The sequence below is a fragment of the Plasmodium fragile genome (genome assembly GCF_000956335.1).
Source record: "Plasmodium fragile strain nilgiri unplaced genomic scaffold supercont1.11, whole genome shotgun sequence".
In the NCBI taxonomy this organism is placed as follows: Eukaryota; Apicomplexa; class Aconoidasida; order Haemosporida; family Plasmodiidae; genus Plasmodium; species Plasmodium fragile.
Genome location: NW_012192591.1, coordinates 84622 through 108601, shown reverse-complemented (window position 1 = coordinate 108601; position 23980 = coordinate 84622). Strand labels below are relative to the sequence as shown.

Here is a 23980-nt window from a genome sequence, read left to right as displayed (position 1 = left end):
TCACATGGTCGTTAATAAATGTTCTTTTTGTTTCCTCCATTTTTTTCTGACCACCCCAATGCTCACACTGTTCAACCTTGGCTTTGCTTCCACAAGAGGAACCATGTTATAGAGGCACGAAAAATATTTAGCAGTGTGAAGTGTAATTGGAGAAGATCATCCGCACGCGCCGTGTGTTCATAGACCATCTGGCTAAATGTGCAAAACGGCAAATTTCTGGTTGGTGCATCAGGCAATCCTCAAACCGCAACACAGCAACAGTGGAAACAATCCCACGCGCGGGGAGGGCAACAAAAGGAGATACCTATTCCTCATTTTTTTCCAAAATTGGGGGTGAAAGCGAAATGGATCCACCAGCGGCAGGTGAGCTCCCCCCAATAGAGGACACCACCACATGAACGCATAAGGTTGTACATGTTCCCCCCCTAGTGTGTATGCATCAAAATGCTGAAATGTGCTGGGTATCTATTTGGCCCATTCAATAAGAAGCCCAAATGTGGTCCACATTACAGTGCGCGGAATTTCTCCATTTTAGAAAGATACATAAGGGCGAAGCCGCTGTCGCACGAGTTGAAAATTAAGGAGGCGAAAAATGAAGGGATCAAAGGTGCAGGGGCCACCAATGGAGAGGCCGGAAAGGCCAATGAAAAAGGCGCAAGCACATATTACCCCCCAAATATAACCAGAGGAGTTATACCCAAAAGTGCCTACATGAATACGTGGAAGATACCACAACAGCCGGCAAATCCGAAATATTTAAAAGTGGCACTAATTGGGGCCCCCAATGCGGGGAAAAGCTCTCTGCTAAATTCCATTTTGAATAAAACGATTTCAGCAGTTTCGCCAAAAATTAATACTACCAGACAGGACATAACAGGAATATATACAAAAGACAACGTTCAGCTAATTTTTATCGATTCGCCTGGTATTGTCCCTTCACATAAGAAGAAAAAGTTTTGTAAAGAATTAGTGAGTTATGCATGGAAGGGATATGAGGAAGCAGACTTGGTTTTATTTATCGCGGACACGGTGAAGAGGCCAACGCATGACGTGTTCAACATAATACGAATGCTAGCACCCAAAAAGGTAGAGGCATACAATAGTGAGAGCGAAGACGAGGGGGAAACGCATCACTACAACTTTAACCATCCCAGTGAAGAGAATGATCGTGAGGAACATTTCGAATGGAAGGGAGAACCGCAAAGCGATTCGAATAGCGGCTCCACCAACGAAGAGCTTTACGAAAATGCCCAAAAAAATGTGCAAAAATTCGTAGAATACTTCTCCACCGCTATGGAAAAAGAGGCCAAGTATAGGGACAAAAGTGTCAAGGAAAACTTACTTGAAAACAGGAAAAAAATTATTCAATCGTACAAGAATGATGTAGACAGTAAGAACACGCCGAATGGTGAACGGGAAGAGCAAAAGTTGGTCCCGCCGGTGATACTCGTCCTAAACAAAGTAGACTTATGCACAAACAATAAGTGGGCAAATGCGCGGGCCAAGGAATTTATGAGCAACGGGAATTTTGACAACATATTTTTTATTTCCGCAAAATATAACAAAGGTGTTGAGGAATTACTGGATTATATAGCCAAGTTTAAGGCGAAAAATCAATTTTGGGTTTACCCCAAGGACTCCAATACAACGTTGACAAAAGTACAAGTTGTTGAACAGCTGATTAACACCTATTTGTATTGCTGGTTTAATAAGGACGTCCCTTACAAAGTCAAGCACAACATGCTGTCATGGTGTGTGAATTTGAACAACTCTCTCATAATTGAATATCAAATTGTTGTGAAAAGCCAAAAGGTTGCTAAAATGATTTGCGGCGTGCACAACAAGCTTATAATTAACATGCGAAGAAATGTGTCTTACAAGTTGACGCAGTTATGGGGACAGAATGTGTACGTGCATATTCATGTGAAGTCGGTTAGCACTTAACAGGGAGAGGCGCACGTGTCCAACTGCGGATGCGAATTTACCTGAACAATCAGGCATAACTCATTTGGGCGGCACACCAGATAAACAACAAAAAAAAAAGCAAAAATTGCACGTTTAGCGTAGGTTTTCCTACGTGTGCATTTAGCCCCAATATGTTAAGCCCCCAAGGGATTACTTTCCTATTTTTTTTTTTTTTTTTTGTTCTATGGGGAAAAGTACACACTTGCGACGTGTACGGGGGAAGTCGGTGGCTAGCTGTATGTACACACGTACATGCACAACAAAAAAAAAAAAAAAAAAAAAAAACATTCCAATTTAACACGCTTTAATGCGTCTTAATTCGTTTTCATCAAATTCAAATTGTTGAAGGGCTGGAGAAAGCCTACTTTACGTCTGGCCACGTAAACCTCGCGTGCGTGAAGTTGTCCTCCGGCAACTGGTGAACAAATTGGTACATCCGTATGCAGTAAACTGTTAAGTCTATTAACTCTTTGGAGTTTTTAAATTGGTCTTGCTCGTTGTAAATGTGGTTAAAAAGCAGATTGCAAATATTTCCCGCGTAGAACTCTTTTTCCATGCATTCATCCAAACCAATGCAAAAGCCCAGGGAATATTCCTGCATATTAATCAAATATGTATTGAAGGAAAACTCAGAAATTTTGTACTTGATAAGTAATGCTCTGTAATAGTCCCATATGATTTCCCACAGAAGAATCTTTAAGTACCGATTATTCATCGTATTTAACTTGGCGCAGTAAATCCATACGTGCATACATAAGAAGTACATAATTTGTCGAACGTCGTTTTTATTTATTTGAAATTTTACAAACAGTTTTTCATTGTTCATTCTTTCGTACAGTGGAGAAACAAACACGTGAATGTTTACTCTGTACTTCAAGACGATCTTGTTGTACACGTAATTTATAAGGGGAACATCCCGAACCTTTTCCATCAGACTGTTTATAATTTTCACATAATACTGGCCAAAGAGGCTGCTGCCACTTTTGATGTCATTCAAATTGGAGTTTAATTTTTTGTAGTATATAGAGGTATTCATATTGTCCTTATAATTTTTAACGCCTTCGTGCATGACATTGCCATCTACATTTATGTCGCTGCTTGCCATTATGCGCAAATGATTTTGTCTTAGTTGCGCTTCCTCCTCGGGTGTGAGTATGTACTCACAGTACGACTCGTTTGTGGTCTTCCATTTTAAGTTTTTGCTACTGAGCGTATTGTTAATTAGGCATTTGGACCTTTTGAATGTCTCAAAGGGTTTAAACTTTTGGCAGCGCCGGAGGAGGAACTGGTTCATTTTGCGCGCTTCGTTGGATTGGGGTTACATATATAATGTGCGCGCTGCACGCGTGTATCAGTTGCTTTCAGCACATACACATGTTTGCGTAAACATAAGGTTACATGAGCGCTGGTATTATGGAAAGGCGTAATTGCACAACCTTTTTAAAGTGAGATTCCCGTTGCGCACGCTCCTCTTCGATTATGCATGGGGCTTACCGCGCGCAGGTATTTTGTACAGTTACTTTTAAGTAACGAAAAATGCAATAGGGGGGATACACCTCGTCATGCGAATACACCAGCGGGGTTATACTTGCGTACAAGAACAAATATATGTTTTTTTAGGCACTTAAATATGCATATGCCAATTTTCGGCAGGGGCGAATAATGCACAGCTGCGTAAAATGAAATGGGAGTTATATGCTACACCATCTACTGCTTCGTAATCTTTCCATTTAAATGAAGCTTACAGGAGCGAATAGGGTATTTTTTTTTTTTTTTTTTTTTTAAATAGGCTGTATTTATTTAAAATAAAATTATTTGGATCCTGCGAAGACATTCCTTTCAAAATAAGGAGCTCCGTATATATATTATATGTGTGTAATTTTTTTTTTTTTTTTGGTAAACATACAAGGGGGGAAAATGGCAGTACCTAAATTTGAAAGTAGAGAGCGGCGCAAACTTGCAGTTAATTTGCACTTCCCTCTCTATAAGGTTTTTTTCCTTCGAACAGTTAAGACATGAATGTATTTTTTCGCCCCATTTGGCACAGCGGATGCGGAGCATGGCATACAACTTGCTTTCGAAGCGTAACTTTTTTAGCTTAACTTTTTGGCGTAATTTTGTAGCATAACTTTTTAAGAAACAACCCCGACGCGTATCTTTCAGCTGCTGCAATCACTTGACGGTGTTAACGCCGCGTGCACTCGCGACAGCCCCGGCGAGAAAGGCGCAGCCTTATTCGTTGCCGTATAATATGAGTCAGTGGTAGCGTATAGTATTGCCCCTCGGTGAGAGCATAAGCGGTAACCGCAATATACAGAGGCATGCGTAGAAAGGAAAATAAGGGGAACAAAATTGCATCGAAGTTGCATTATAATTTGCATTAAATATTAATGCGAATTTTTCGTAAAATTTGCACCAATTTTGTATGAATATTTAGTTGCGTATTTCGCCATTTGCGCGGGCGATTTTTCTCCCTAATGGTCGACAAAATTTTAGCAATCCTACACCCCAAGCATTACCGCACAGCGAAGAACAACATATGAGATCATAAATATCCCTTTTCACAAGGGAAAGTTTAAGTTATTTTTCGCCCCCCACCCCTTACACAACGGTGACTCTACTAAATTGAATATGCCTTAAACACCTGTCGAGTGCATGTGGGCGAACATTTGTCGACTTGTTGGCAACTGAAAAAAAACGGGCACGTTGAAAAATTTTTAATAATTTTCTACAATAATTTTTTGGCAGAATTATTTCCTTTTTTTTTAGCCGCAATTATTTACATTTCTTACGAATTCACTTTTTTTGCTAAAATTGCATGACACCCTGTTTTTATACGCAGCTTTTAGTTGCTAAAAATTTGCTGCACGTGAGAATTTGCAAAAAAATATTTATATATATTTTTACTTTTGCGTAAAACATCTATCCGTACATGCATGATCGTTACATGAGCGCGATCTGTGTCAACAACATCTGTTTGTGGAGCATACATTTGAAATATGCACAAAGTCGTTTCAGCGAAGGAACACAACGGAGTTAACAAATGTGAACGCGCTATTTTATATTATTATTTTTTTTTTTTCGTGTACCTTACCAACCGTGTACATATTTTGTTGGGCAGTACTTGATGCGTAACGTAGAGGAATAAACAGTTGTCATTCCTTTTCATTCTCGAAATGAACGATTAATCTTGCGGGTAAATCGCACTTGTAGATCAACCAGGAAATATGCAAAAATATTAACGATACATAAAATCACTCCTTGAGCCTTTTCTAATTGTTCACTTACTGCGTTGCAATTTTGGCGGTGTTACATAATTACAAGAACAATTTTTTTTTTTTTTATAAATTAGAAGCCCGCGGAGGCACACGGACGTGTATGCGTGAGAATACTGTGCGCTTGCGTTTGTATGCTTATGCATATGTAGGTGCGCGTACTTGCACATCCCCCCGAGTGTGTGTTTGTCTGCGTGCACCCCTTCACTTGCAGCGCTAAGCCTACTGCATTAGTAACTTACCCTGTTCTCCACATTTTTTTGCCACTTTTTGGCCCCTTTTTTACCATTTGATCGGCCGAGTCAGCTCCGCGGGTAAAACCGAAATAGGTGTAAATAGCACTGTTATGTTTGCCGCTAAAGTAATGTACCCCCTGATACACTGCGTGAAATGCAAACACGTATGTATACCTGCGTTTAGGTGACATCGTGTAGACGTGAATTCCCTTCCAACCACTACCCTCCACTCAGCACGGTGTAACGCGTTTGCGAAGGTGGTAAGAGGGAATTCCTCCACTTGATGGATCATATGATCTACCTTAACTTTGTCTTCGAGTCGTTACACCGCTTTTTCACTGTGACGTAGTGCCGTTCCCCTGCTTCACCATCGTAACCATGGATATCACTGGGCTGAAGAGCTACAAAGAGCTGGTGACGCTCAGCGAGGAGGAAAAGAAAGTGAACCTGAAGGAGTATCTGAAGGATAAAGAGAGGTCGGAGCTGCTGATCAAAAGGTTTAAAAATTTCTACATAGATTTGTCTCGTCAAAGGTATGGAGCAAAGACGCTGAGCAAATTAATTGAGTACGCGGAGGAAGTCAAGCTCAAGGAAAAAATCGAAAAGACATTTAAAGGAGAAAAAATGAACATAACAGAAAATAGAAGCGTCCTTCACACTGCCTTGCGAATTCCAATAGAAAAAATAAATACACACAAAATTGTAATGGAAGGAAAAAATATTCTCGAAAATGTACATGACGTTTTAAAAAAAATCGAAGCATACTCAGATAGCATCCGAAACGGAACTATAAGGACTTGCAAAAATACAAAGTTTAAAAATTTGGTATGTATAGGAATTGGGGGATCATACCTTGGCACGGAGTTTGTGTATGAGGCGATGAAGTATTACTATTACAACTCCATGGTGGCGAAGAACAAGAAGAAGAAAAAGGAAGCAAACGGGGAGTTGTGCAAAAATGACGCGGAAAGCAATTTCGATATGGATTATGATCAAGATGAAATAATTAACGTACGCTTTTTGGCCAACGTGGATCCAAACGATATTAATAGAGCTGTACATAACATTGATCAGACGGACACACTCATTATTATCATTTCTAAAACGTTTACCACAGCGGAGACGATGCTGAATGCGAGGTCCATCAAACATTGGTTAAGGTTAAAAATAAAGGATGATGAAGACTTGAGTAAGCATATGGTTGCAGTCAGTACAAACTTAAAACTGACGGACGAATTTGGCATAGTACGAGAAAACGTATTTGAATTTTGGGATTGGGTAGGAGGAAGATTTTCTGTGACCAGCGCAGTAGGTATTTTACCCCTCTCCATTGCATTTGGTTATCAAAATATGAGGCAATTCCTAAATGGCTGTCATGATATGGATGAACATTTTTTAAAAACAAAATTCGAAGAAAATGTCCCTGTCCTCCTAGCTCTAACCAGTTTTTACAACAACCATTTTTGGGATTGTAAAAATATAGCCATTTTGCCATACTTTCAAAATCTGCTAAAATTTTCTGCTCATATTCAGCAACTGTCTATGGAGAGCAATGGGAAAACGGTCGACCGAAGTAACAAGCATGTTAATTATAACACGTGCCAGGTGTTTTTTGGAGAGCCAGGGACCAATGGACAACACAGCTTCTACCAATTAATTCACCAAGGACAAATAATTCCAGTAGAATTAATTGGCTTCAAATATTCTCATTTCCCTCTTCATTTTCCAAGTGAAAAGGTTAGTAACCATGATGAACTTATGACTAACTTTTTTGCGCAGGCTGATGCCTTGGCGATGGGAAAAAGCTTACAAGAGGTAGCTCAGGAAAACGAAATGAACCAAAAAAAAATGGCACCAGAATTGCTAACACATAAAGTCTTCCAAGGAAATCGACCTTCCACTCTGCTACTGTTTGATGAATTAAATTTTTACACGTGCGGTTTGCTGCTCTCCTTATATGAATCCCGAATTGTCGCCGAGGGATATCTGCTCAATATCAACAGCTTCGACCAGTGGGGCGTCGAGCTCGGCAAGGTCCTGGCCAAGGAAGTGCGCAACTACTTTCACGAGGTGCGTTCCAAAAAGGAGCCCGCTGCCACCCCCCACGCCTTCAACGAGTCCACCAAGATATTGCTGAGTTACTACCTCAGTTAGATACGGCATCATCGCGGGGACATGTCTATGCCTCCTGTGCGTAACTCTGTAGGAATGTTTCATTACCCTTTGTTGCACGTAATTTTTTAGCGGTGTGCTCGAACTCACGCCTTTACGAGTGTGCGTTTGGCCGTTCCGTTCTAGATAGAATGCGCATTTGCCGATGCACACGTATATCCCTGCTCCCCTTTGATTCTGAACTCTTCTTTTTTTTTTTTTCCTCTCCTCTATGTATACCCGTATGTCTGTCTGTTCAAATTAATTTTTTCTTTTCTTTTTTTTTTTTTTTTTTTTTTTTCTAATGTTCATGTAGATTATGTTAGCCATGTATCTTGCTGATGTGTCAAACACACAAACAAAAAAAATGCGAAAGATTTTTTCTATGCTCATGCAAACCTACATGTGCACACATGCTCATATTAGTGTGTGAGTGAGTACGATTGTTGCCTACATTTCCGTTTGCGCAGACTGGCCCAAATCACCAAACGCGTTTTCAATTTGCAATAAAAAAAAATACAACGATAGGAAGCATTGCGCATGTAGGCATATTTATGCATACGCAATATTACCATTTTTTGGAGATACTCCTTTGTACTTAACAAATTTTTTTTTCTCTCCAAACGAGACGTAAAAATGGAACGAAGCGGTTTAACCAGAGTAAAAATGCGTCCTCAGTTCTACCAACAGGGGTCCACCTATTTTACCTTTCTTTAATCGGTCAGTGGTGTAACAGGGGTTGTAGCTCACTGGGCATAAGCTGAACGAGTCACATAATGGGTTATGCGTCAAAGAAATGGGAACTCTCGTTCATGGGACCAAGCCAGGAGGGGTATGAACAGGAAAATTACGAATTGGGAAAAAGTACACACGAAAGTTTGTTAAACTTACAACTGTGTTAAAAGTGGGAAACTCGGAAAACTAACCTTCGATACGTGTAAAAAATTGCAAGCGTGATAAGATTGAAAAGGAAAAAGAAAAAAAGGAAAACGATCGGCGAGTCACTAAAATTGTATGACTCTTTATAAGTTTCCCTGTATAGCTACTCACCACTGCGAGTGTGCACCAAAAAAAAAAAAAAAAAAAAAAAAACGGCCTTTAAAATGTAAGGGGCAATTTTAAAAGGCGAAACGCTTAATTCGACGGGATAGTAGGTTTAAGGGCGAAGCCAAATTAGGCATTAACAGAACATTTTGATAAGCGTAACCACCAGTTTGTATCCTTTTGTTAGTAGCGTTTGGCTAAGCCCCCCTGCTGGATACATTTACTCCTTTTTTCGTTGTTTTCGTTTTTTTTATCTTTCTTTTTTTGTTTTGTTTTTTTTTTTGTTTTTTGCCCACCCAAATGGTTTAAACCTGGGCGATCTGTTTGCGTTCGGGTAACGACCGCCGATGCGGCTGCTGCTCGAAGGAACGAATGTCCGAAAAAATCTCCGCCTTGGCTGACCTAGGGAGAGGTCTCGCATGTGAAGCTCTGTCCAGTGTGACGCGAAGTGTAAAGGCGCCACAAAACATCCAGTTGATGATGACAGTTTTCTTTTTTGTGAGAACAATTCCATGCCCTCCTGTCACCAGTTGACACACTCGTTTATGCAGGGGGTAAGAGAGGAGCCGTTCTGGAGGCACACAGATTTAGTTGTTAGATACTTCCTCCGGGGAGCACACAGAGTAGAAGAGGCATGCCAGCACCTGATGGAACAAGACGAGAGACAAAATGACAATGATACGCACGCTGATCGAGCGAATCGTGTTTGTGGCGATTCTGATCGGGTCTTCCTACTTCTTCCTGGAGTTCATGTCCATATATGATGCCTCCATTTGCTATTCAAGTCTGGTGGCTCTTCTCCTGATATACGTCGTGTCGTACTTGCTGGCCATTCTGCCGGAGATAACCAACTCGATAAAGTATACCCTATTTTATAAAACGAGGAAGAGGAAAATTTACTCGTACTCTTTGAAGAAGGAACATTCACTCAGAAGAAAAAGCAATGACAAAGATTTAAAGATCGACCATTTGGTGGACACTAGTTTGTTGTATATGAACCAGGACCATTTTGCAACGGTAAACTGTGGCCATGGGTACTCGCGGGGGGGGAGGCGACCGTCGGGCGGGGGGACGGACACCCTTTACAGCGGGGAGGGCCAGTACAGCGAAGAGTTCGCCTCCTCAGGGGGAAGTGCCCCCAGCGTGGTTGGGCAAGAGAAAAGCAAGTTGTATGGGCAAGCGAAACGCAGTGTGGATTATCAAGCGGACAGTAGTGTGGATGGGCAGGGGAATAGAAGACGGGGAAAAAGAAAAAGCAAGTACAGCAAAAACGAAATAAACGACTACGTGTTGAAGAAGACGGGCAAGAACAAAAAGTACATCATAGACAGCTGCGAGGAGTTTGAGAAGATCTGCCTGAACGACCAGAGGAGAACGCTTAAGATGAAAGACCGGATTATCAAGTATATCGAGCTGAACGACTCGGACGAGGAAGGGGACAACAACTGCGATCGTGAACGTGTGCGAGACAGCGTGCGAGACAGCGTGCGTGACACCGCGCATGGGGAGCCGCACCAGTTCGTGCCCAATGCAGGGGGGTCCCGCTTGAGTGAAGTGTGGCACAGCGCGCAGGACTACTTTAACAAACGGAATGTAAAGGAATCAAAACACGTGGGGTCGTTTTTATACGACACGAAATATCTAAACATAAAAAATGAAGAGTGCACGGAGGAAAGCATTCGTTTTCAGGATAACAAAAAGAAGTACATGTGCTTCATGCTGAATAACACGTTGTACAAAAGGAAAGACATGAAAAAGTGGAAGACCAGTTACTTCCAAGGACTGAGGTCAAGCACGAATAAGTACACGCTGCACAGCTTCTATGATCGAAATAAGCATGTACAAAAGGACACAGATTTTTCCAGGTGGCACAATTTACTCCTCAAATTTATAATTAACATAAAAGTAGTGTTTGTAAAATTTTGCAAAAACACTTCATTCATTATTTCTGATTTGTTAATAACTCTCATGTTGCATGTCGCTTGGCTTAACGTCTACAACCACCTACGAAGGAATAACGTGTCCACCGATACAGGCATGTTTAATTGGAACACACAATACATCCCTGCCTTCTTCACGAAGGTCGAAGCGTATATACAATACTTTATCCTTTACGACACATGTATAAAATTCTTCCTCTTTTTTTCTGCGAAGCATATTTTAAGCTTTTGGTTTTTGTTAAATTTAATGAATAGCCCATTTTTCTACCTCATAGTTTCGTACGTAACGAATTGTCCTTTTAAGAAGCATGGGTGGTTGTACCTGACGAGTCCATTTCGCTTTCTCAATTTTTTACGAATAGAAAATTTGATTGGCCAGAGTAACAACCACAACAAGATAAATTTCCCAGTGATCACATTATCTGTTCAAATATTAGTTGTCATATATACCTATTCTTGTATTCACCTTTTAATTGAGCAACCATGTAACGGAGAGTATTATGTATATGATTATATATTTTCCGGGATGCAAACTGTCTCCACAGCAGCCATGGGAAGAGGAACATGTTTCCCCTACACTCTGCAAGCCAAAATTACACATATATTTTACATTTTCATGATTTTCACTTATATACATTACAAGATAAGGTACCTGAAGGACCATATGGTGCAGGAAAAAAAAATATACGGAAAAATTCCAAACATAGGTGCCCGCTATTTTGTGATCATAGGACACATGAAGCCGATTGCACTGTATGTTATCATTAATGAATTACAATCCACGTACAATAATTTAGATGAATTTATTTTTTTAACAAGTCTTCCAGTTAAATTTTATGTAAATATTATTCGTCTGCTGAACAGAAAAGGGTATTGTCAAATCAGCCTTTGCTTATACGATTTGAACAAACCTTTTCCGCTCAAAATTAAAAAAATTATTTCGTTCAGCAGTGGGATCTTCATATGCAACAATGTTATGAATACACACCATAATATACATAACGACATGGAGACTCTAAAAAGATACAACGAAATTAATTCCCTTGGACCTTTTAATAAATGCATTTCCGTCTTCCTAAACAATATGTGTAATAATAGCATTTTGCTTAAGAGGAGTAATAGGAATATTATTTGCCTGAACGAATTGAAAATGAAGCTCTTTGCCAAAACCTTGGATGACTGCCCCGGAATGTTTCTCCTCACTATTCTTTTTTTTATAAACACACCACAAAAGTTGAAGTCTAAGCACACATACATTTTGAGCAAATATTTTGATAACCTCGAGGAGGACGTCAACCCGGAAACTCCCCCTTTTGGCTCGTCCACTGAAGGGGGCGCCAGCGATCGGGAGGAAAACCACATGGGGAAGAAGTCTACCAACCGTAGTGAATGCAAAGGGGGGGAGCGCTACAAGCGAGGCAAGACACACAAACCGCACACCTCCAACAAAGCATACACACGGAACCGCTTGCACTCCAGATGGCTCAACCTTTTTAGTGGAAAAAAGAGCCAGCGCTCCCCAGAGGAAGACCAACCCAATGGTAAGCAATCCCGCGAGAGCAATTTCTACAAAATTGATCTTCGCACAGGGGATGCAACGGAGAAGAGTCCACAGAGCACGAAGAGAAACAGCAAGCCATCCGGTTCAATCATGAAAAGGGTGAAGAGCATTACTCAAGGAGGGACAAAGAATAAAATGCCATTCCGAAGCTTCCTATCCCACGAATTCAATGAAAGCATTTGTTACAACTCATACAATAATTACTTGCACTATATAAAGGGAATAAAATATAACATATACAAAATAAAATTGCCAGAAAGCTTTATCAATTTCCATTTTGTCACCATCGTCCACTACATGTTCATGAATTATAACGCCTTCCTCATAGGCATCATAAATGAGTATAACGAGGTCATCCTGAACCCTGTTCATTTTGTTTACACCTCTATGGACGTGCAGTTTATTCTTCTCACCGATAAATACAATATTCTACAAAAAATACAAAACCAGAAGAAGGTGCAATTGGATTGGCTCAATTGTGTAGATTATGTCAAGGTTAAAAAGAGTGACCCCTCAAAAGGGGGGAAACACAAGAAAGGGTCGGTACAGGGTTCTGGTCAGCATTACTACAGTGAGATGAACAAGCTGAAAAACCAACCAGGGGTTTACTTCAATCCTGTCTTGAACATCCTTCGTGTCGACAATTATTTACAAGCTTTGCAGTTCTTCCGCATCAGACGGGAGGGACAAGTTAGTCAGGAGGTTAAAAAGACAGGCAATGACGAACCGGGTAGAGAAGTCAATCAGGCGGAGGACAACTTCATCATCCTGATATACTGGCCCCAGTCTATTAACACCTTCCTGAAGGTTCTCCATAAGCGCAAGAGACACAACATCATCATCCTGAGTGATCAAATTCCATCCTACATACACAACAATAAATTGGCCAAGTACAGCATCTGCTACATACAAAAGTCTCCGCTGTCTTTGTACAATTTAATCCTAGCAGGAATCCTTCGTTGCAAAAAATGCGTCATTTTTAAAAATTATTTAAAGTTGAACTCCCATCATAATATCATATCATATAATGAGGAGGCCAAAAATATAAACTACTTTGAGTACATGTGTGAACATAACGACAGTGATCTGCTCATCATTTTTAATAATATACAAAATATTTTCCGCACGAGGGATGTTAACGATGCCTTGGTGGAGTACTACATACGCGAAGAAGAAAAGAAACAGTCAAAATGGTATGATAATTATTTACTCAAAAAAAAAAAAGCGATAAGAGAAAGGAATATTTCAAATGGGGGGCATCCTGCTGCAGAGGAAAACAGTCAACCTGTGCATGCCCAAGTGATGAATAAAATGGACCAAGAATGTTCTAACAATCTCGTAAACGATAAATATAAACAAACGAGGAAAAATATTTACCTCCTTATAGAGCTAAACAACACACTTTCCGTTCAGTACTTAAACAATGAAGTGTATACAAATATCGACAATTTAAAAAAAAACAACATGATGAATATGAACAAGGCTCATAATTTGCTCTTCATTGAAAATTACAAAAAGCAAATACAATTTTTTAAATATGGAAATTTGCTTGTGGAAAATATTTATAAAAAAATTGAGCACATTTTTGTGGACAATTATTATTTTTATTTGTACTTTTTACAATTCACCTCCGCCAGTGTCTTTATAGATGAATTGATTTATCACCTCATTGGGTACACCTTCCCCATAAAGAACAACTCGCTCAGTATCGGTACCATTGAAGCCTTCATAAACGGCACGTACACGGACAGCTCCAAGAGGATAAAGTCCGACTTGCTCCTCAGGCGCATAAACCCCAAGTACCACTCCAGGAACTTCTTCTTCCTCTTCCAGGTGGGTTTCGTGGCTCTCCAGCGCAGCGGTCCAACTGTAGCGCGCTACAACGTGTGCTACTCTGATGTGGCGTCATCCCGATGTAGCGTCACTCCAACGCAATTCCGCTATCTCCCCACACACCCCTCTGCAGAAGTACCTCAAGAAGGGCTCCATCATCATCGGCATTTACCGCTGCAACGAGGAGAACAACATGAGCATCGTGATCCCTTGCCCCCAACGCAACTTCATCATGCACAAATCGGACAAGGTACCCAGAGAAGGCCAGCTGCAAAGCGGTCTCACCACGGAGAGACGCGTACACCAAATGTGCAATCGCTTTCACCCATTGTAAATGTTCCGCTACCTCACGCCTCTTCACCTCACCGCAGGTATACGTCATCGAAAGCGTGTACAGAGCCAAGGAAGAAAACCGCTAACTAGATCAGAAGTCCCGGAATATGCAAATATTTTCCATCTGATGACGGTAGTTCGCATTTGGGCATTCGTCCACGCCAGAGGAATTAATGGAGCAAATGTGGAAGCTTTCAATGTTCCTATTTTTAAGAGCCATTTTTGTAAAATTCGTATCATGCGCATTACAAAAGAGGATATTTTTAAAGCTGGCCTCATCTGCCCACACTTGTCGTTCTTGATTTCTCTTGCTGGAGGAAATTTTTTTTACCTTCACATGATAGTTATGTGCATTGTGCAAGTCTATCGTGTTGAGCGAGTTAATTTCGTTTTGTACTTTTTTGGTAACACCCCTTTCGTTTGTCCGTACATGGTTCGCGTTTGTACAGGTGTGATATGCATTACATATATTTTTTAAAATGCAATTCTTCGGGTCAGATTCGTCCATATGCCAAGTGTTTGTACATGAAATGTCTTCGCTCATGTTGCAACATATTTTGCGCTTCCTCTGGTCATCATACTGGTGGGGCGTCTGCAGTAGGTTGTGATTTACGGTGAAGAGGTTGTTTTTTTTTTTCTTCGTTTTGAGCGTCGTGTCTTTGTACAGCTGCGATTGGGTGTAGAAGCTGGTGGGTCCATCCATTTTGCTTGTGGGCAGGTTCGGCGTGCGGAGGGTTCGCTCGGCAGGCAGGGATCCTTGCCCGGTTGTCATAACAGGTTTGCTCGCCTGGCCCGCTTGGACTAATGGGCGCACCTGACTTTGCTGACTTGACTTCCTCTCACCCTTAACCCCCAAGGAGCCATTCTTGTAATCCACGAGGACCACACGATTTGCCCCACCTGCCTTTCCACCCATTTGGTGCTTTACATCATCGGAGCCGAGGAAAATTCCAGCACCGCTTCCACTGACCTTCAAACTGCTTACCCCTTGGCTATTCGCGCTATGAAGCTTCGCCGCAGTGTGCGCATGTGTGTTCCCTACGTGGTGGTTGTCCGTTTTGCCGCAATTGGAAGAAACTGCACACTGATTAGCAGCCCCCCTGATGTGTCCCCCGGGTCCTACATGGCTCTCCCTGCACGGGCCCAATTTGTCCTTCCGGTTGCACCTCCTATACTTGTTTATCGTGAGGTTATTTTTATTGACGCACATCTTGACCTTCCCGTTGGACAATTCTCCACTTACAGCTTTAAAGGTGAACTTGTTCTGCAGAAACGCCAAGTCGTAGTCCGACTCATTTGATGGAGCACCCCTGTGTGACTCACCCGAGTGGACATAGTAACCGTTAAGACAAGTCCCATCCTTTTTTCGGAGGCAAATGTAATGGTTATTCAACTTGTTCGTACTTATGTCAGTACTGGTTCCCGCCCCAACAGGGTAGTAGTAACACTGGGCATGTACCTGTTGTCCATTCTGCTGCTGTACCATATAAGGAACGAGTTTTCCATCAAGGCACCTCTGTACCATATATTGTACGTTTTTATTATTTCCTTTGAAAATTGCATTTGGGTTAATGAACAGGTTGTTTGGCACCTTATTCCTGTTGCTACTTGCAGAGTGTGGGAAATATAATTGGACGAATTTTCCACCTGCTTGTTCTTTATAAGGCGCTTTCTTCTGGTTGGCGTCCGCGTGTTGCACACAAAACACATGATTAACACCGCCTACGTTGCTAATTCCCCCATGTGTAATGATGTTGCCCTTATTACGGTGCCCTGCCGCAACATACACATGTTCTACCGTGCCTCTTCTACATGGGCGATAATATTTCATAACCTGTTTTGCACTCAAACATTTATCGTTCTTCTTCCATTTGCTTAACTTGTGCTTCACGTAGTTTAGGGAGGTCACCCGTTTCAGTTTCTGCTTACACGCATCTAATTTCATGTCGTTGCAATTGTTAACGGAATGCAGCTCCTTGGAGTTTTTAGTCATTTGTAATTGTGTGTATTCCGCCCCTTGTGGTTTTGTTTCATACCTCTCAATTGAATAATCATTTGGGTTTTTCCCTTCTGTCTTATCTGACTGAAGTGCAGTTTGCTTGTTATTTCCCTCGTGAAGAAGTAGCATTCTATGCTCACCATCTAATTTCATCTCACTGATGGGACTGCTTCCTACGGGTATTTTTTCTTTCTCCTTTGTGGTAGCATCCCACACAGTTGGACCCTTACGAATATTATTCATCCTCTCCATGAAGGCGTTCGCGATGCACTTTTTCGTCATGCTGTTTATCCGATTAAATAATTCGCTCTTGTTGCCCAATGTTTTTGTCACTAGACATATTTTTTCGCATTTTAATTTTTGCAGGAAATATTTTTGCGCCCGGTCCATGGAGCCATTGGTGGTAGAAACGTCCAGCTCCAATTGGTTACTCCCGTCCTGTGCGCGTGCCAGATGGTCATCCAGTTCGGAGGATCCATCTCCATTTGTGATAGGTAGGAGGCTTTTCTTACTCCCTTGAGGAGAACTCACAATTTGCTGATGAGCCTGCTGCTTGTTGTGAGTTATGTCCTCCACTTGTTGCAGATCCTGCAGGGGCTGCTGTTTCTCCTGTGTTTCATTCGAATGTATTAAGCGCAAACTATCATGGCTACCATGGATGTCCTGTGTGGAGGTTCCCACCTGCGCCTGGTCCCCCCTAAGCACTTCTCCGGTTGAATTGTCCATTCGATCACTCTCACTTATAACTGCATGCACTATGTGCCCATCCGTGTTTGTCCCTCCAATATCAACACCTTTATCCGTGACGATGGCACAGTTAGGAGCATAATGGACAGAACTCTCAACGGACGGCGCTGTCTCTTCCTTCGCTCGCAAACTTGTACCGCTTTCTGTCCAATACCCATCGGTGTGTATATTCGTTAGGGTTTTCTTCTGACCCTTCTTTGAAGATGTCTTTCGAGGCTTCTTTCGCAAGCTCTTCACGTTAGTGTCAAACTGAATTTCCCCTTCAAGGGCTTCATCTGGATTATTAAATTTGTGCACGATCGTTTTGATGTTGTCCGTAATGTCCTTTTTCATTTGCTTGCACTTTTTTTTAAACATTTTTTTCATTTTCTTCAGATAACCCTTTTTTAAATCTCTCATGATACGCTTCTGCAGATGTGAGTACAGCTGTTGATCCTCTACCGACATCTGCACGTTCAGTTGGAAGTCTGCTCCTATGTCTGACTCGTTTTTCATGCTCTGCATTTTCCTTGTGATCTGCTTATGTTTGGTGGTTTTTTCTTGAGCCTCTTCCTCCGCTCCCTTTTCTTTTTCCTTCTTCATTTCTTCCCCCTCTCTGTCCATGTCCGCGTATTCACTATTCACGCTGTCGAAGGCATGGACGCACTTGTTAAGTGATTCCATTCGGAACCCATGCAGGAGTTCTTTGTTCTTGTATGTGCTGAAGGAGAAGGCATTTTTTCTCAGCAGCACTTTGTCCCCGCACCCATCGGGTAATTCCTCCTCTTCTACCATGTCGTCCGCTACGTCGTCATTGGATACTGTCTCGTCGGCCTCCCCATCATCCACCAACTTGTTAGCGTTTTCGTCTAGTACTTCGCTTTCCGTGTACACCGGTTCCTTCTGTACGACCTCCTCCAATTCTCCAATTTGCGTGTGACCAGGTTGGTCTTTATCCTCTTCTCCCTCTTCATCATTTTCCGTTTCACTCGGTTCGTCCTCTTCGACCAGTTCCTCTTCACTTGATTCTCCATCTTCCTCATTTTCTGCGTCCCCCCCCTGCCTATCCGACATGTCACCCACCTGCTCCTTAAGGCTGTCCTCCTCGTCTCCTATTGTTCCCTCGTCTTTTTCCCCCGCATCCCAGAACGCATTGAACTTTTTAATCTGGGAATCCACTGCGAGAATGTCATTATCGAAAACCGTCTTGAATATCTCTTCAATGCTTTTTCTGATTTCCATTTCCATATTGTTTTGAATTTCCTCCTCGGAGTTCACAACCTTTCGCGTATCGAGTGGTTTTACTTGAGTAGTTTCTTTGGGTTCCATTTCGACCGTTTCTTTTGGTTCTACATCTACTTGTTCTTCCACTTTTACTTCCTCATCCACTTCTATTTCATCTGCTTCATGTTCTTCTTCCTCCTCTTCGTCGTATTCCTCGTCTTCGTCATCTTCTTCTTCGTCCTCATCATCGTCATCATCTCCCTCTTCACCCTCATCATCATCATCGTTATCATCGTCTTCCTCATCTTCGTCCACTTCGACTTCTTCTTCCTCCTCCTCGTAAAGTGAGCTACTTTCCCCATTTTGCAACTGCTGATGTACATGTGGATGACCTGTCACGTGCACATTTTCCTCTGTCGCCAAATTTATCGTTTCAACAAAACTTTCCCCGCTAGTTGCATTTTCAGATTGAGATTCCTTTTTCTCTTCTTCAACTTGTCCGCGCTCTTCTGCGCTGACTGAAGCGTCACTTGGTCCATCCTGCCCAGTGTCATTGTGGCTGTTTGTCTGCGATCGATTTTGGCATATGCTTGGGGTATCATTGGAGCCACTGCTACTTTGTGCCTGGCTATCTTCTTCGTTACTGCCTCCGTTACTGTCCTCGTTTCCGTCTTCGTTGCTACATTCGATGCTGTCTGCGTGGCTACATTCCGCGTGGTCCCCTTTCCCCCCTGCGTGAATTTCTTTCATAAATGAGGATTCGATGAACTCTACGCTGACGTCGTAGCTTCCCCTACTGCTGCTGCTCGGATACATATTTCTGCTCCCGTTGCTTCCGTTGGCGTCTTGCTCCTTGCACATGTCACTGCAACTTTCGCTGCGTGCGTTTCTGCTCGAAATGGCATCTTCCTCACTGGTAGCACTGCAGTGTCCATAGGTGTGCTCCATTTTGCCCACTGCTACGTCATCACTGGTACCACTCCATCTTTCGCTACTCCCCTTCACCTTAGCAATATCTTCCTCCCCGCTGAAGTTACTCCTCATTTCTTCACTTTCTATCCTATTCGTGCTACTTTCCTCCTCATTGGACCCGCAGGAACTTTCATTATTTTCATTTATTACTGCACTGCCTGCGTTCCCAGCGCATTCTCTCCCACCGAAATGAAAACTGTCCCTTTCAATACTTTCATCGGAGACGACTCGAACTATTTCGCTACTCACATAGTGGATACTATCAGCTGAGTTGACTTCGCCCGATGAGTTCATTTCACCTGCTGAGTTGACTTCGCCTAAGGCGTTCACTTCACCTGAGGAGTGTTCCTCCCTGTCTGCACTGGAGTCCATTTTGAAGCTCTCCTCTTGAGAATCACTGCCGTATGCGCTGCTGCTGTTTTTGCATTTTACCAAATCAATCACATCATTCATCTCCTCCGCCTGAACATTGTGCATGTGTTCTTCCCCCTTCGATAGGACCATTTCTCCCTTTAAGGTTATTATATCCTCCGACAGCATATAATCTTTTCCTTGCTTTTGTGCATAATCGATGCATTCGTCTTTGCATTTGGTACAAATGGAAAATCCTTCCTCTCCATTCTTATAGCAGTCGTACGTGGGCATATTTTTTATATCATTTTTAATTTCATCACTGATGTGGTTTTGTTTCATTACTTTATCGTCCTGATTTGCTTCCTGTTCCATTTGGTGATGTCCTGTTTTGTTTTCCACACAATTCTTTATGCACACTTGGGAGAAGCTCTCCCCGTCTACATATGCTGTGTCTTTCTTGCCATATGTCAATTGCTCCTCTTCCATCTTTGGAGTGGCCCCTTCGCTGTCAGGTAGGTGCATAGACGAGCCTTGTCCGTCCTGGCGGGGGCTCTTGGGGCAGCTGCGAACAGACACAAATCCTTCCGCCTTGTTGGTGTCGCTATGGGAAGGGATCTTTATAAAGGAGTTAGAAGTGTTTCCCTCTGCCTTCACATCTCCGTCTGCATCCTCCTTTGCGTGGTTCTCCTCTACGTTTCGACCCTTTAGCGCATCCTTGGAAGTGTCCCTCCAAAACTGACTCACATAAGATCGCCTCCAACCCTGACTAGACGCATACTTGATTAGACTTTTCAATTTTCTCGTCCTGTAAAAAATTTGCAGCTTCTTCTTTAGCATACAATAGTATAAGTATCTGAAGAAATGGCACTTGTTTATTTTTGTTTTGTTCGTACCAAGTGCATTTTTTTGTTTCTTGTGTAAATAATAAAATGTCGCACAGGGGTTGTACCTTTTCTTAATTTTGCTTCTCACAAGGATTTTCTTTTTATTTAATTCTTTTTTAAAAAATAATATTTTTTCGTTCTTTGTAATGTATATATATTTTTTTAGGATAGCTGATATTCCTACGTATTGTATTTTTGATTTTCCTTTTTTTATTTTGTAGCTGTTTATTAGGTTTTCCATTTTTTCCTGGGATGTCCATTTTGCTCTTCTCTTCTTCTCTTCTTTCGTGGGCCCCTGCTTCTCTTGGCCTTGTACTCCTTGTGTAGGAAGTGTTTTGTGTCCTTCGTCCTGGGCCTCCTTCGCACTGGCGCTTTCCCCGCTGCTATCGCTGTTCCCATCGCTGCTGCCCTCATTACTGTCGTTGCTCGGCGAACTATCTGTGTCGTATATATGCATGTATTTGCGCGCACACTCCCCCTTGGGGTACCTGTCATGAGAGCTCGGTTCGAAGGTCTTCTGCTGTTGGAGCGAGTCATCTTGCTCGTTCTCCCTCAACGTGTTATAATCACTCTCATCAGTGTAATCGTAAATGGAATAAAAGGACTTCCTAGAGGACACGCCTTTTGATTCTTCATTTGTTTTCCCTAGTGAGTGCCCATTCACATCCCCCAAATGGTTACTACTCCCATCTGGGCTTTGCATTACATGGTCGCTGTCTGCATCTAACTGATGACTGCTACCTTTATTTCCATCCGCACTTTTAATTTCAGAAAAAATAGAATCATGAGAATTCTTTTTCGAATTATTATTACTTTTAAAAAACCAAAAGTAGTTTTTCATGAAATTTATTTTGCCTCCGCTATTACTTGGCGTATTATTTAAATAGTCCCCCAAACTTGAAATGCTGTCCTGGGAACTTTTGCCACTGAAACTGTTTTCGCTCCGATCTTTGTAGTAGTAAATGCTTTTTCTCTTATTGTTAATTTCCATTTGGTCTTTTTTAAAAAATTAGAGCTTTTACATGTGGCAGTTCGTTTTTTCCGCGTAGCTGCGGTGTAGGCACAGGGGGATAGATCAAGCGGACAATTTGTATTTTGTCCTTGCCCCGTCCTCGTTCAAACTCTCCGTAACGCGCAGCTGCGCCTGCCGCCGCTTACAAGGAGTGAAGAAAACGCGCATACATGTATGGACACCTACGTATGCGCGCGTGTGCTCACTTTCAAATGTACGATTTAGCAAGGTTAACATAAAATTACACAAATGGGTAGAAAAAAAAAAAAAATAAAAATAAAAATTTGTATTTTTTCTTTTCTTTTCTTTTTTTAACTATTTGTGTGATTAAAAAAAGTTCCACCCGGTGTGCATACAGAACAGTTCTGTTATATAGTGTTTTATTTTTTCTGCAACAGAATTGTGCGCACTTTGACAAAAATAATATGCACTTGGAAAGTTCAACTTGAAAATACACGCATTTATTTTTTCTAATGGTCTTTTTGAACAGAAAAGACTGGGACAGCGTTTTCGCTTCGCGCTGGTATTTTATTCGAATTGGACTGCGAGGTGCGGTGCGTCGCGCGCTTGGCGCTGCGTGGGGCCGTGTTACCAGGTGTTAACGGCGCATACGGGACGCTACGTTATTCTGCATTATGATACGTATACGTACACTTTTTTTTTTTTTTTTTTTTTTCTTTTGTTTTCATCCTTTTTTGCCGTATCCATGTGCAATTCCGGTTTCATTTTTGGAACATACGCGAAAGGACACTGTTGTTACAACCCTGTTTTCACGCCTGTGACGGAATTCCTTTCTTGAACGCACAAAAGTGAACACATTTTTTTGGACAATTTTTACCATGCACTAGGTGCAGGCATGTAGAAAGAGAAAAGGAATACGCTTTTGAGGAAGGCGCTACACGGGGGTAGGGTGTATTCCACTTTGGCAGGATGGCCATATGTGGGAAATACAAAACCGGAGAAGTATTATATAACCTTTAATGCCTTTACTGCGTTAGCACCGACGCGCTATGACCGACTACACGAGGTGCCATTTTCCAGGACAGTCATAACAAAATAAGTCTGTGGTTGTACGTCCAAGTTCCCCACCCCTAAAAGGCAAACACAGGACTTGCTGCCCATGGTGCTAATCGCTGGGCTGTTTTTTTTTTTTTTTTTTTTTTTTTTTATTAAAGAGGTTGCTACGGATGCCAAACTGGGTTAATTCGAAAACGCTACATCGTTTTGCGTTAAACATAAAAGTGAACAATGGGGACGTTATTTTATTCTAAACCCATTTGTTTTTTTCTTATCCTTTCACACTATGCACTGAGTACATGGTGGGCATTTCTCCATTTCGGCCCGTGCTTTTTTTCCGCGACATCGTTCCGCAGTGCATAACAATTTCCACGCGTGATATTATATATATATACTTGCGCACTATATTATCTATATGCCATAATATGTATGGCATGTATATTTATATATATATTAAATTAACATGCACTCCATTTTGTGCATTTCTCCCCTTCCCCTTTTTTTGTTTTTGTTGTTTTTTTTTTTTTTTTCCAAAAACATTTGTTCCATTTTAACACTTATATATAAGTGCAAAGAGCGCAGGGCGCGTCACGTCGTCGTGCCAGCAATGTGGGTAAACACAAAAAACATATTTATATATTTTTAATTTTTAAAGTTAAAATTTACTATTTTCTACATTTACACGTTGTGGAGTTCTCTTCACGTTAGAGCTTTTTTTTTGTTTGTTTTTGAATCTTTGTTTTTATTCCGCTGTAGAAAAATTACAACGTTTTTTTGGATTTACTTTTTTTTTTTTTTAATGTATCCATATGGATATACAAATATATAAATATATAAAATGTCATGCGCTCTGCATTTTTTATCTTTTTTTTTTTTTTTTTTTTTTTTCTTTTTCAATCTCATTCGCTTAGCTTTTTAACATTTAGCTGTTCATTTTTTTTTTTTTCTCTTTAGTTTTTTTTTAATTTCTTTTTCTTCATTTTTTCTTTAATTCATTTATTTACTCTTTTTCATCATTTTCTTTTTCATTTTTCGCGTTCTTCACCCTACACTGGCGTTTACGCATTTGTACATATTTTTTTTATATATGCGTTCATGCAAATGAGTAAGCAAGCGCGCAATTAAAAAAACATATTTGTGCTTCACCTTTTGTGTACAAATACATATAGATTGCGTGTTGTGTTTATTTAGCACTCTATGCACGTTCGTTTTTTGGTAACATGTGTCACTGTGCCACAGATAGGGCTCCTTGACGTTATACGACTCTTTGCTCTATCGTGTACATATATATTTTATTCATTCACATGCGCGTACTTTTTTTCGTACAGCCATCTCGTTTGAATAAAAATAAGATTGAAGAACAAAAGCGTGCGTCCCATTTAGGGAAAGTTATATATGTAACCTTCTTCAATGATTTAGCCAGACTCTTCTTGTTCTTTTTTTTTTTTTTTTTT

At 41.3% G+C, this 23980-nt stretch overlaps 5 protein-coding genes across 5 annotated transcripts; 3 read left to right on the top strand and 2 right to left on the bottom strand.

Annotated features, from left to right (window-relative positions):
* Window positions 1–444: 444 nt before the first annotated feature.
* Window positions 445–1944, top strand: AK88_01285 (uncharacterized protein; the record flags this gene model as incomplete). The annotated part of the gene is made up of 1 exon (XM_012478921.1): window positions 445–1944. One exon carries the CDS (start codon window positions 445–447, stop codon window positions 1942–1944), a length of 1500 nt encoding a protein of 499 aa, XP_012334344.1.
* Window positions 1945–2326: 382 nt separating this feature from the next.
* Window positions 2327–3259, bottom strand: AK88_01284 (uncharacterized protein; the record flags this gene model as incomplete). The annotated part of the gene is made up of 1 exon (XM_012478920.1): window positions 2327–3259. The coding sequence occupies one exon, from the start codon at window positions 3257–3259 to the stop codon at window positions 2327–2329; it is 933 nt and encodes a 310-aa protein (XP_012334343.1).
* A 2595-nt stretch (window positions 3260–5854) lies between these two features.
* On the top strand, window positions 5855–7630 carry AK88_01283 (glucose-6-phosphate isomerase; the record flags this gene model as incomplete). Its single annotated transcript, XM_012478919.1, has 1 exon — window positions 5855–7630. One exon carries the CDS (start codon window positions 5855–5857, stop codon window positions 7628–7630), a length of 1776 nt encoding a protein of 591 aa, XP_012334342.1.
* A 1710-nt stretch (window positions 7631–9340) lies between these two features.
* On the top strand, window positions 9341–14339 carry AK88_01282 (uncharacterized protein; the record flags this gene model as incomplete). The annotated part of the gene is made up of 2 exons (XM_012478918.1): window positions 9341–14005; window positions 14139–14339. 2 exons carry the CDS (start codon window positions 9341–9343, stop codon window positions 14337–14339), a joined length of 4866 nt encoding a protein of 1621 aa, XP_012334341.1.
* Window positions 14340–14429: 90 nt separating this feature from the next.
* On the bottom strand, window positions 14430–21488 carry AK88_01281 (uncharacterized protein; the record flags this gene model as incomplete). The annotated part of the gene is made up of 1 exon (XM_012478917.1): window positions 14430–21488. The coding sequence occupies one exon, from the start codon at window positions 21486–21488 to the stop codon at window positions 14430–14432; it is 7059 nt and encodes a 2352-aa protein (XP_012334340.1).
* Window positions 21489–23980: the final 2492 nt, after the last annotated feature.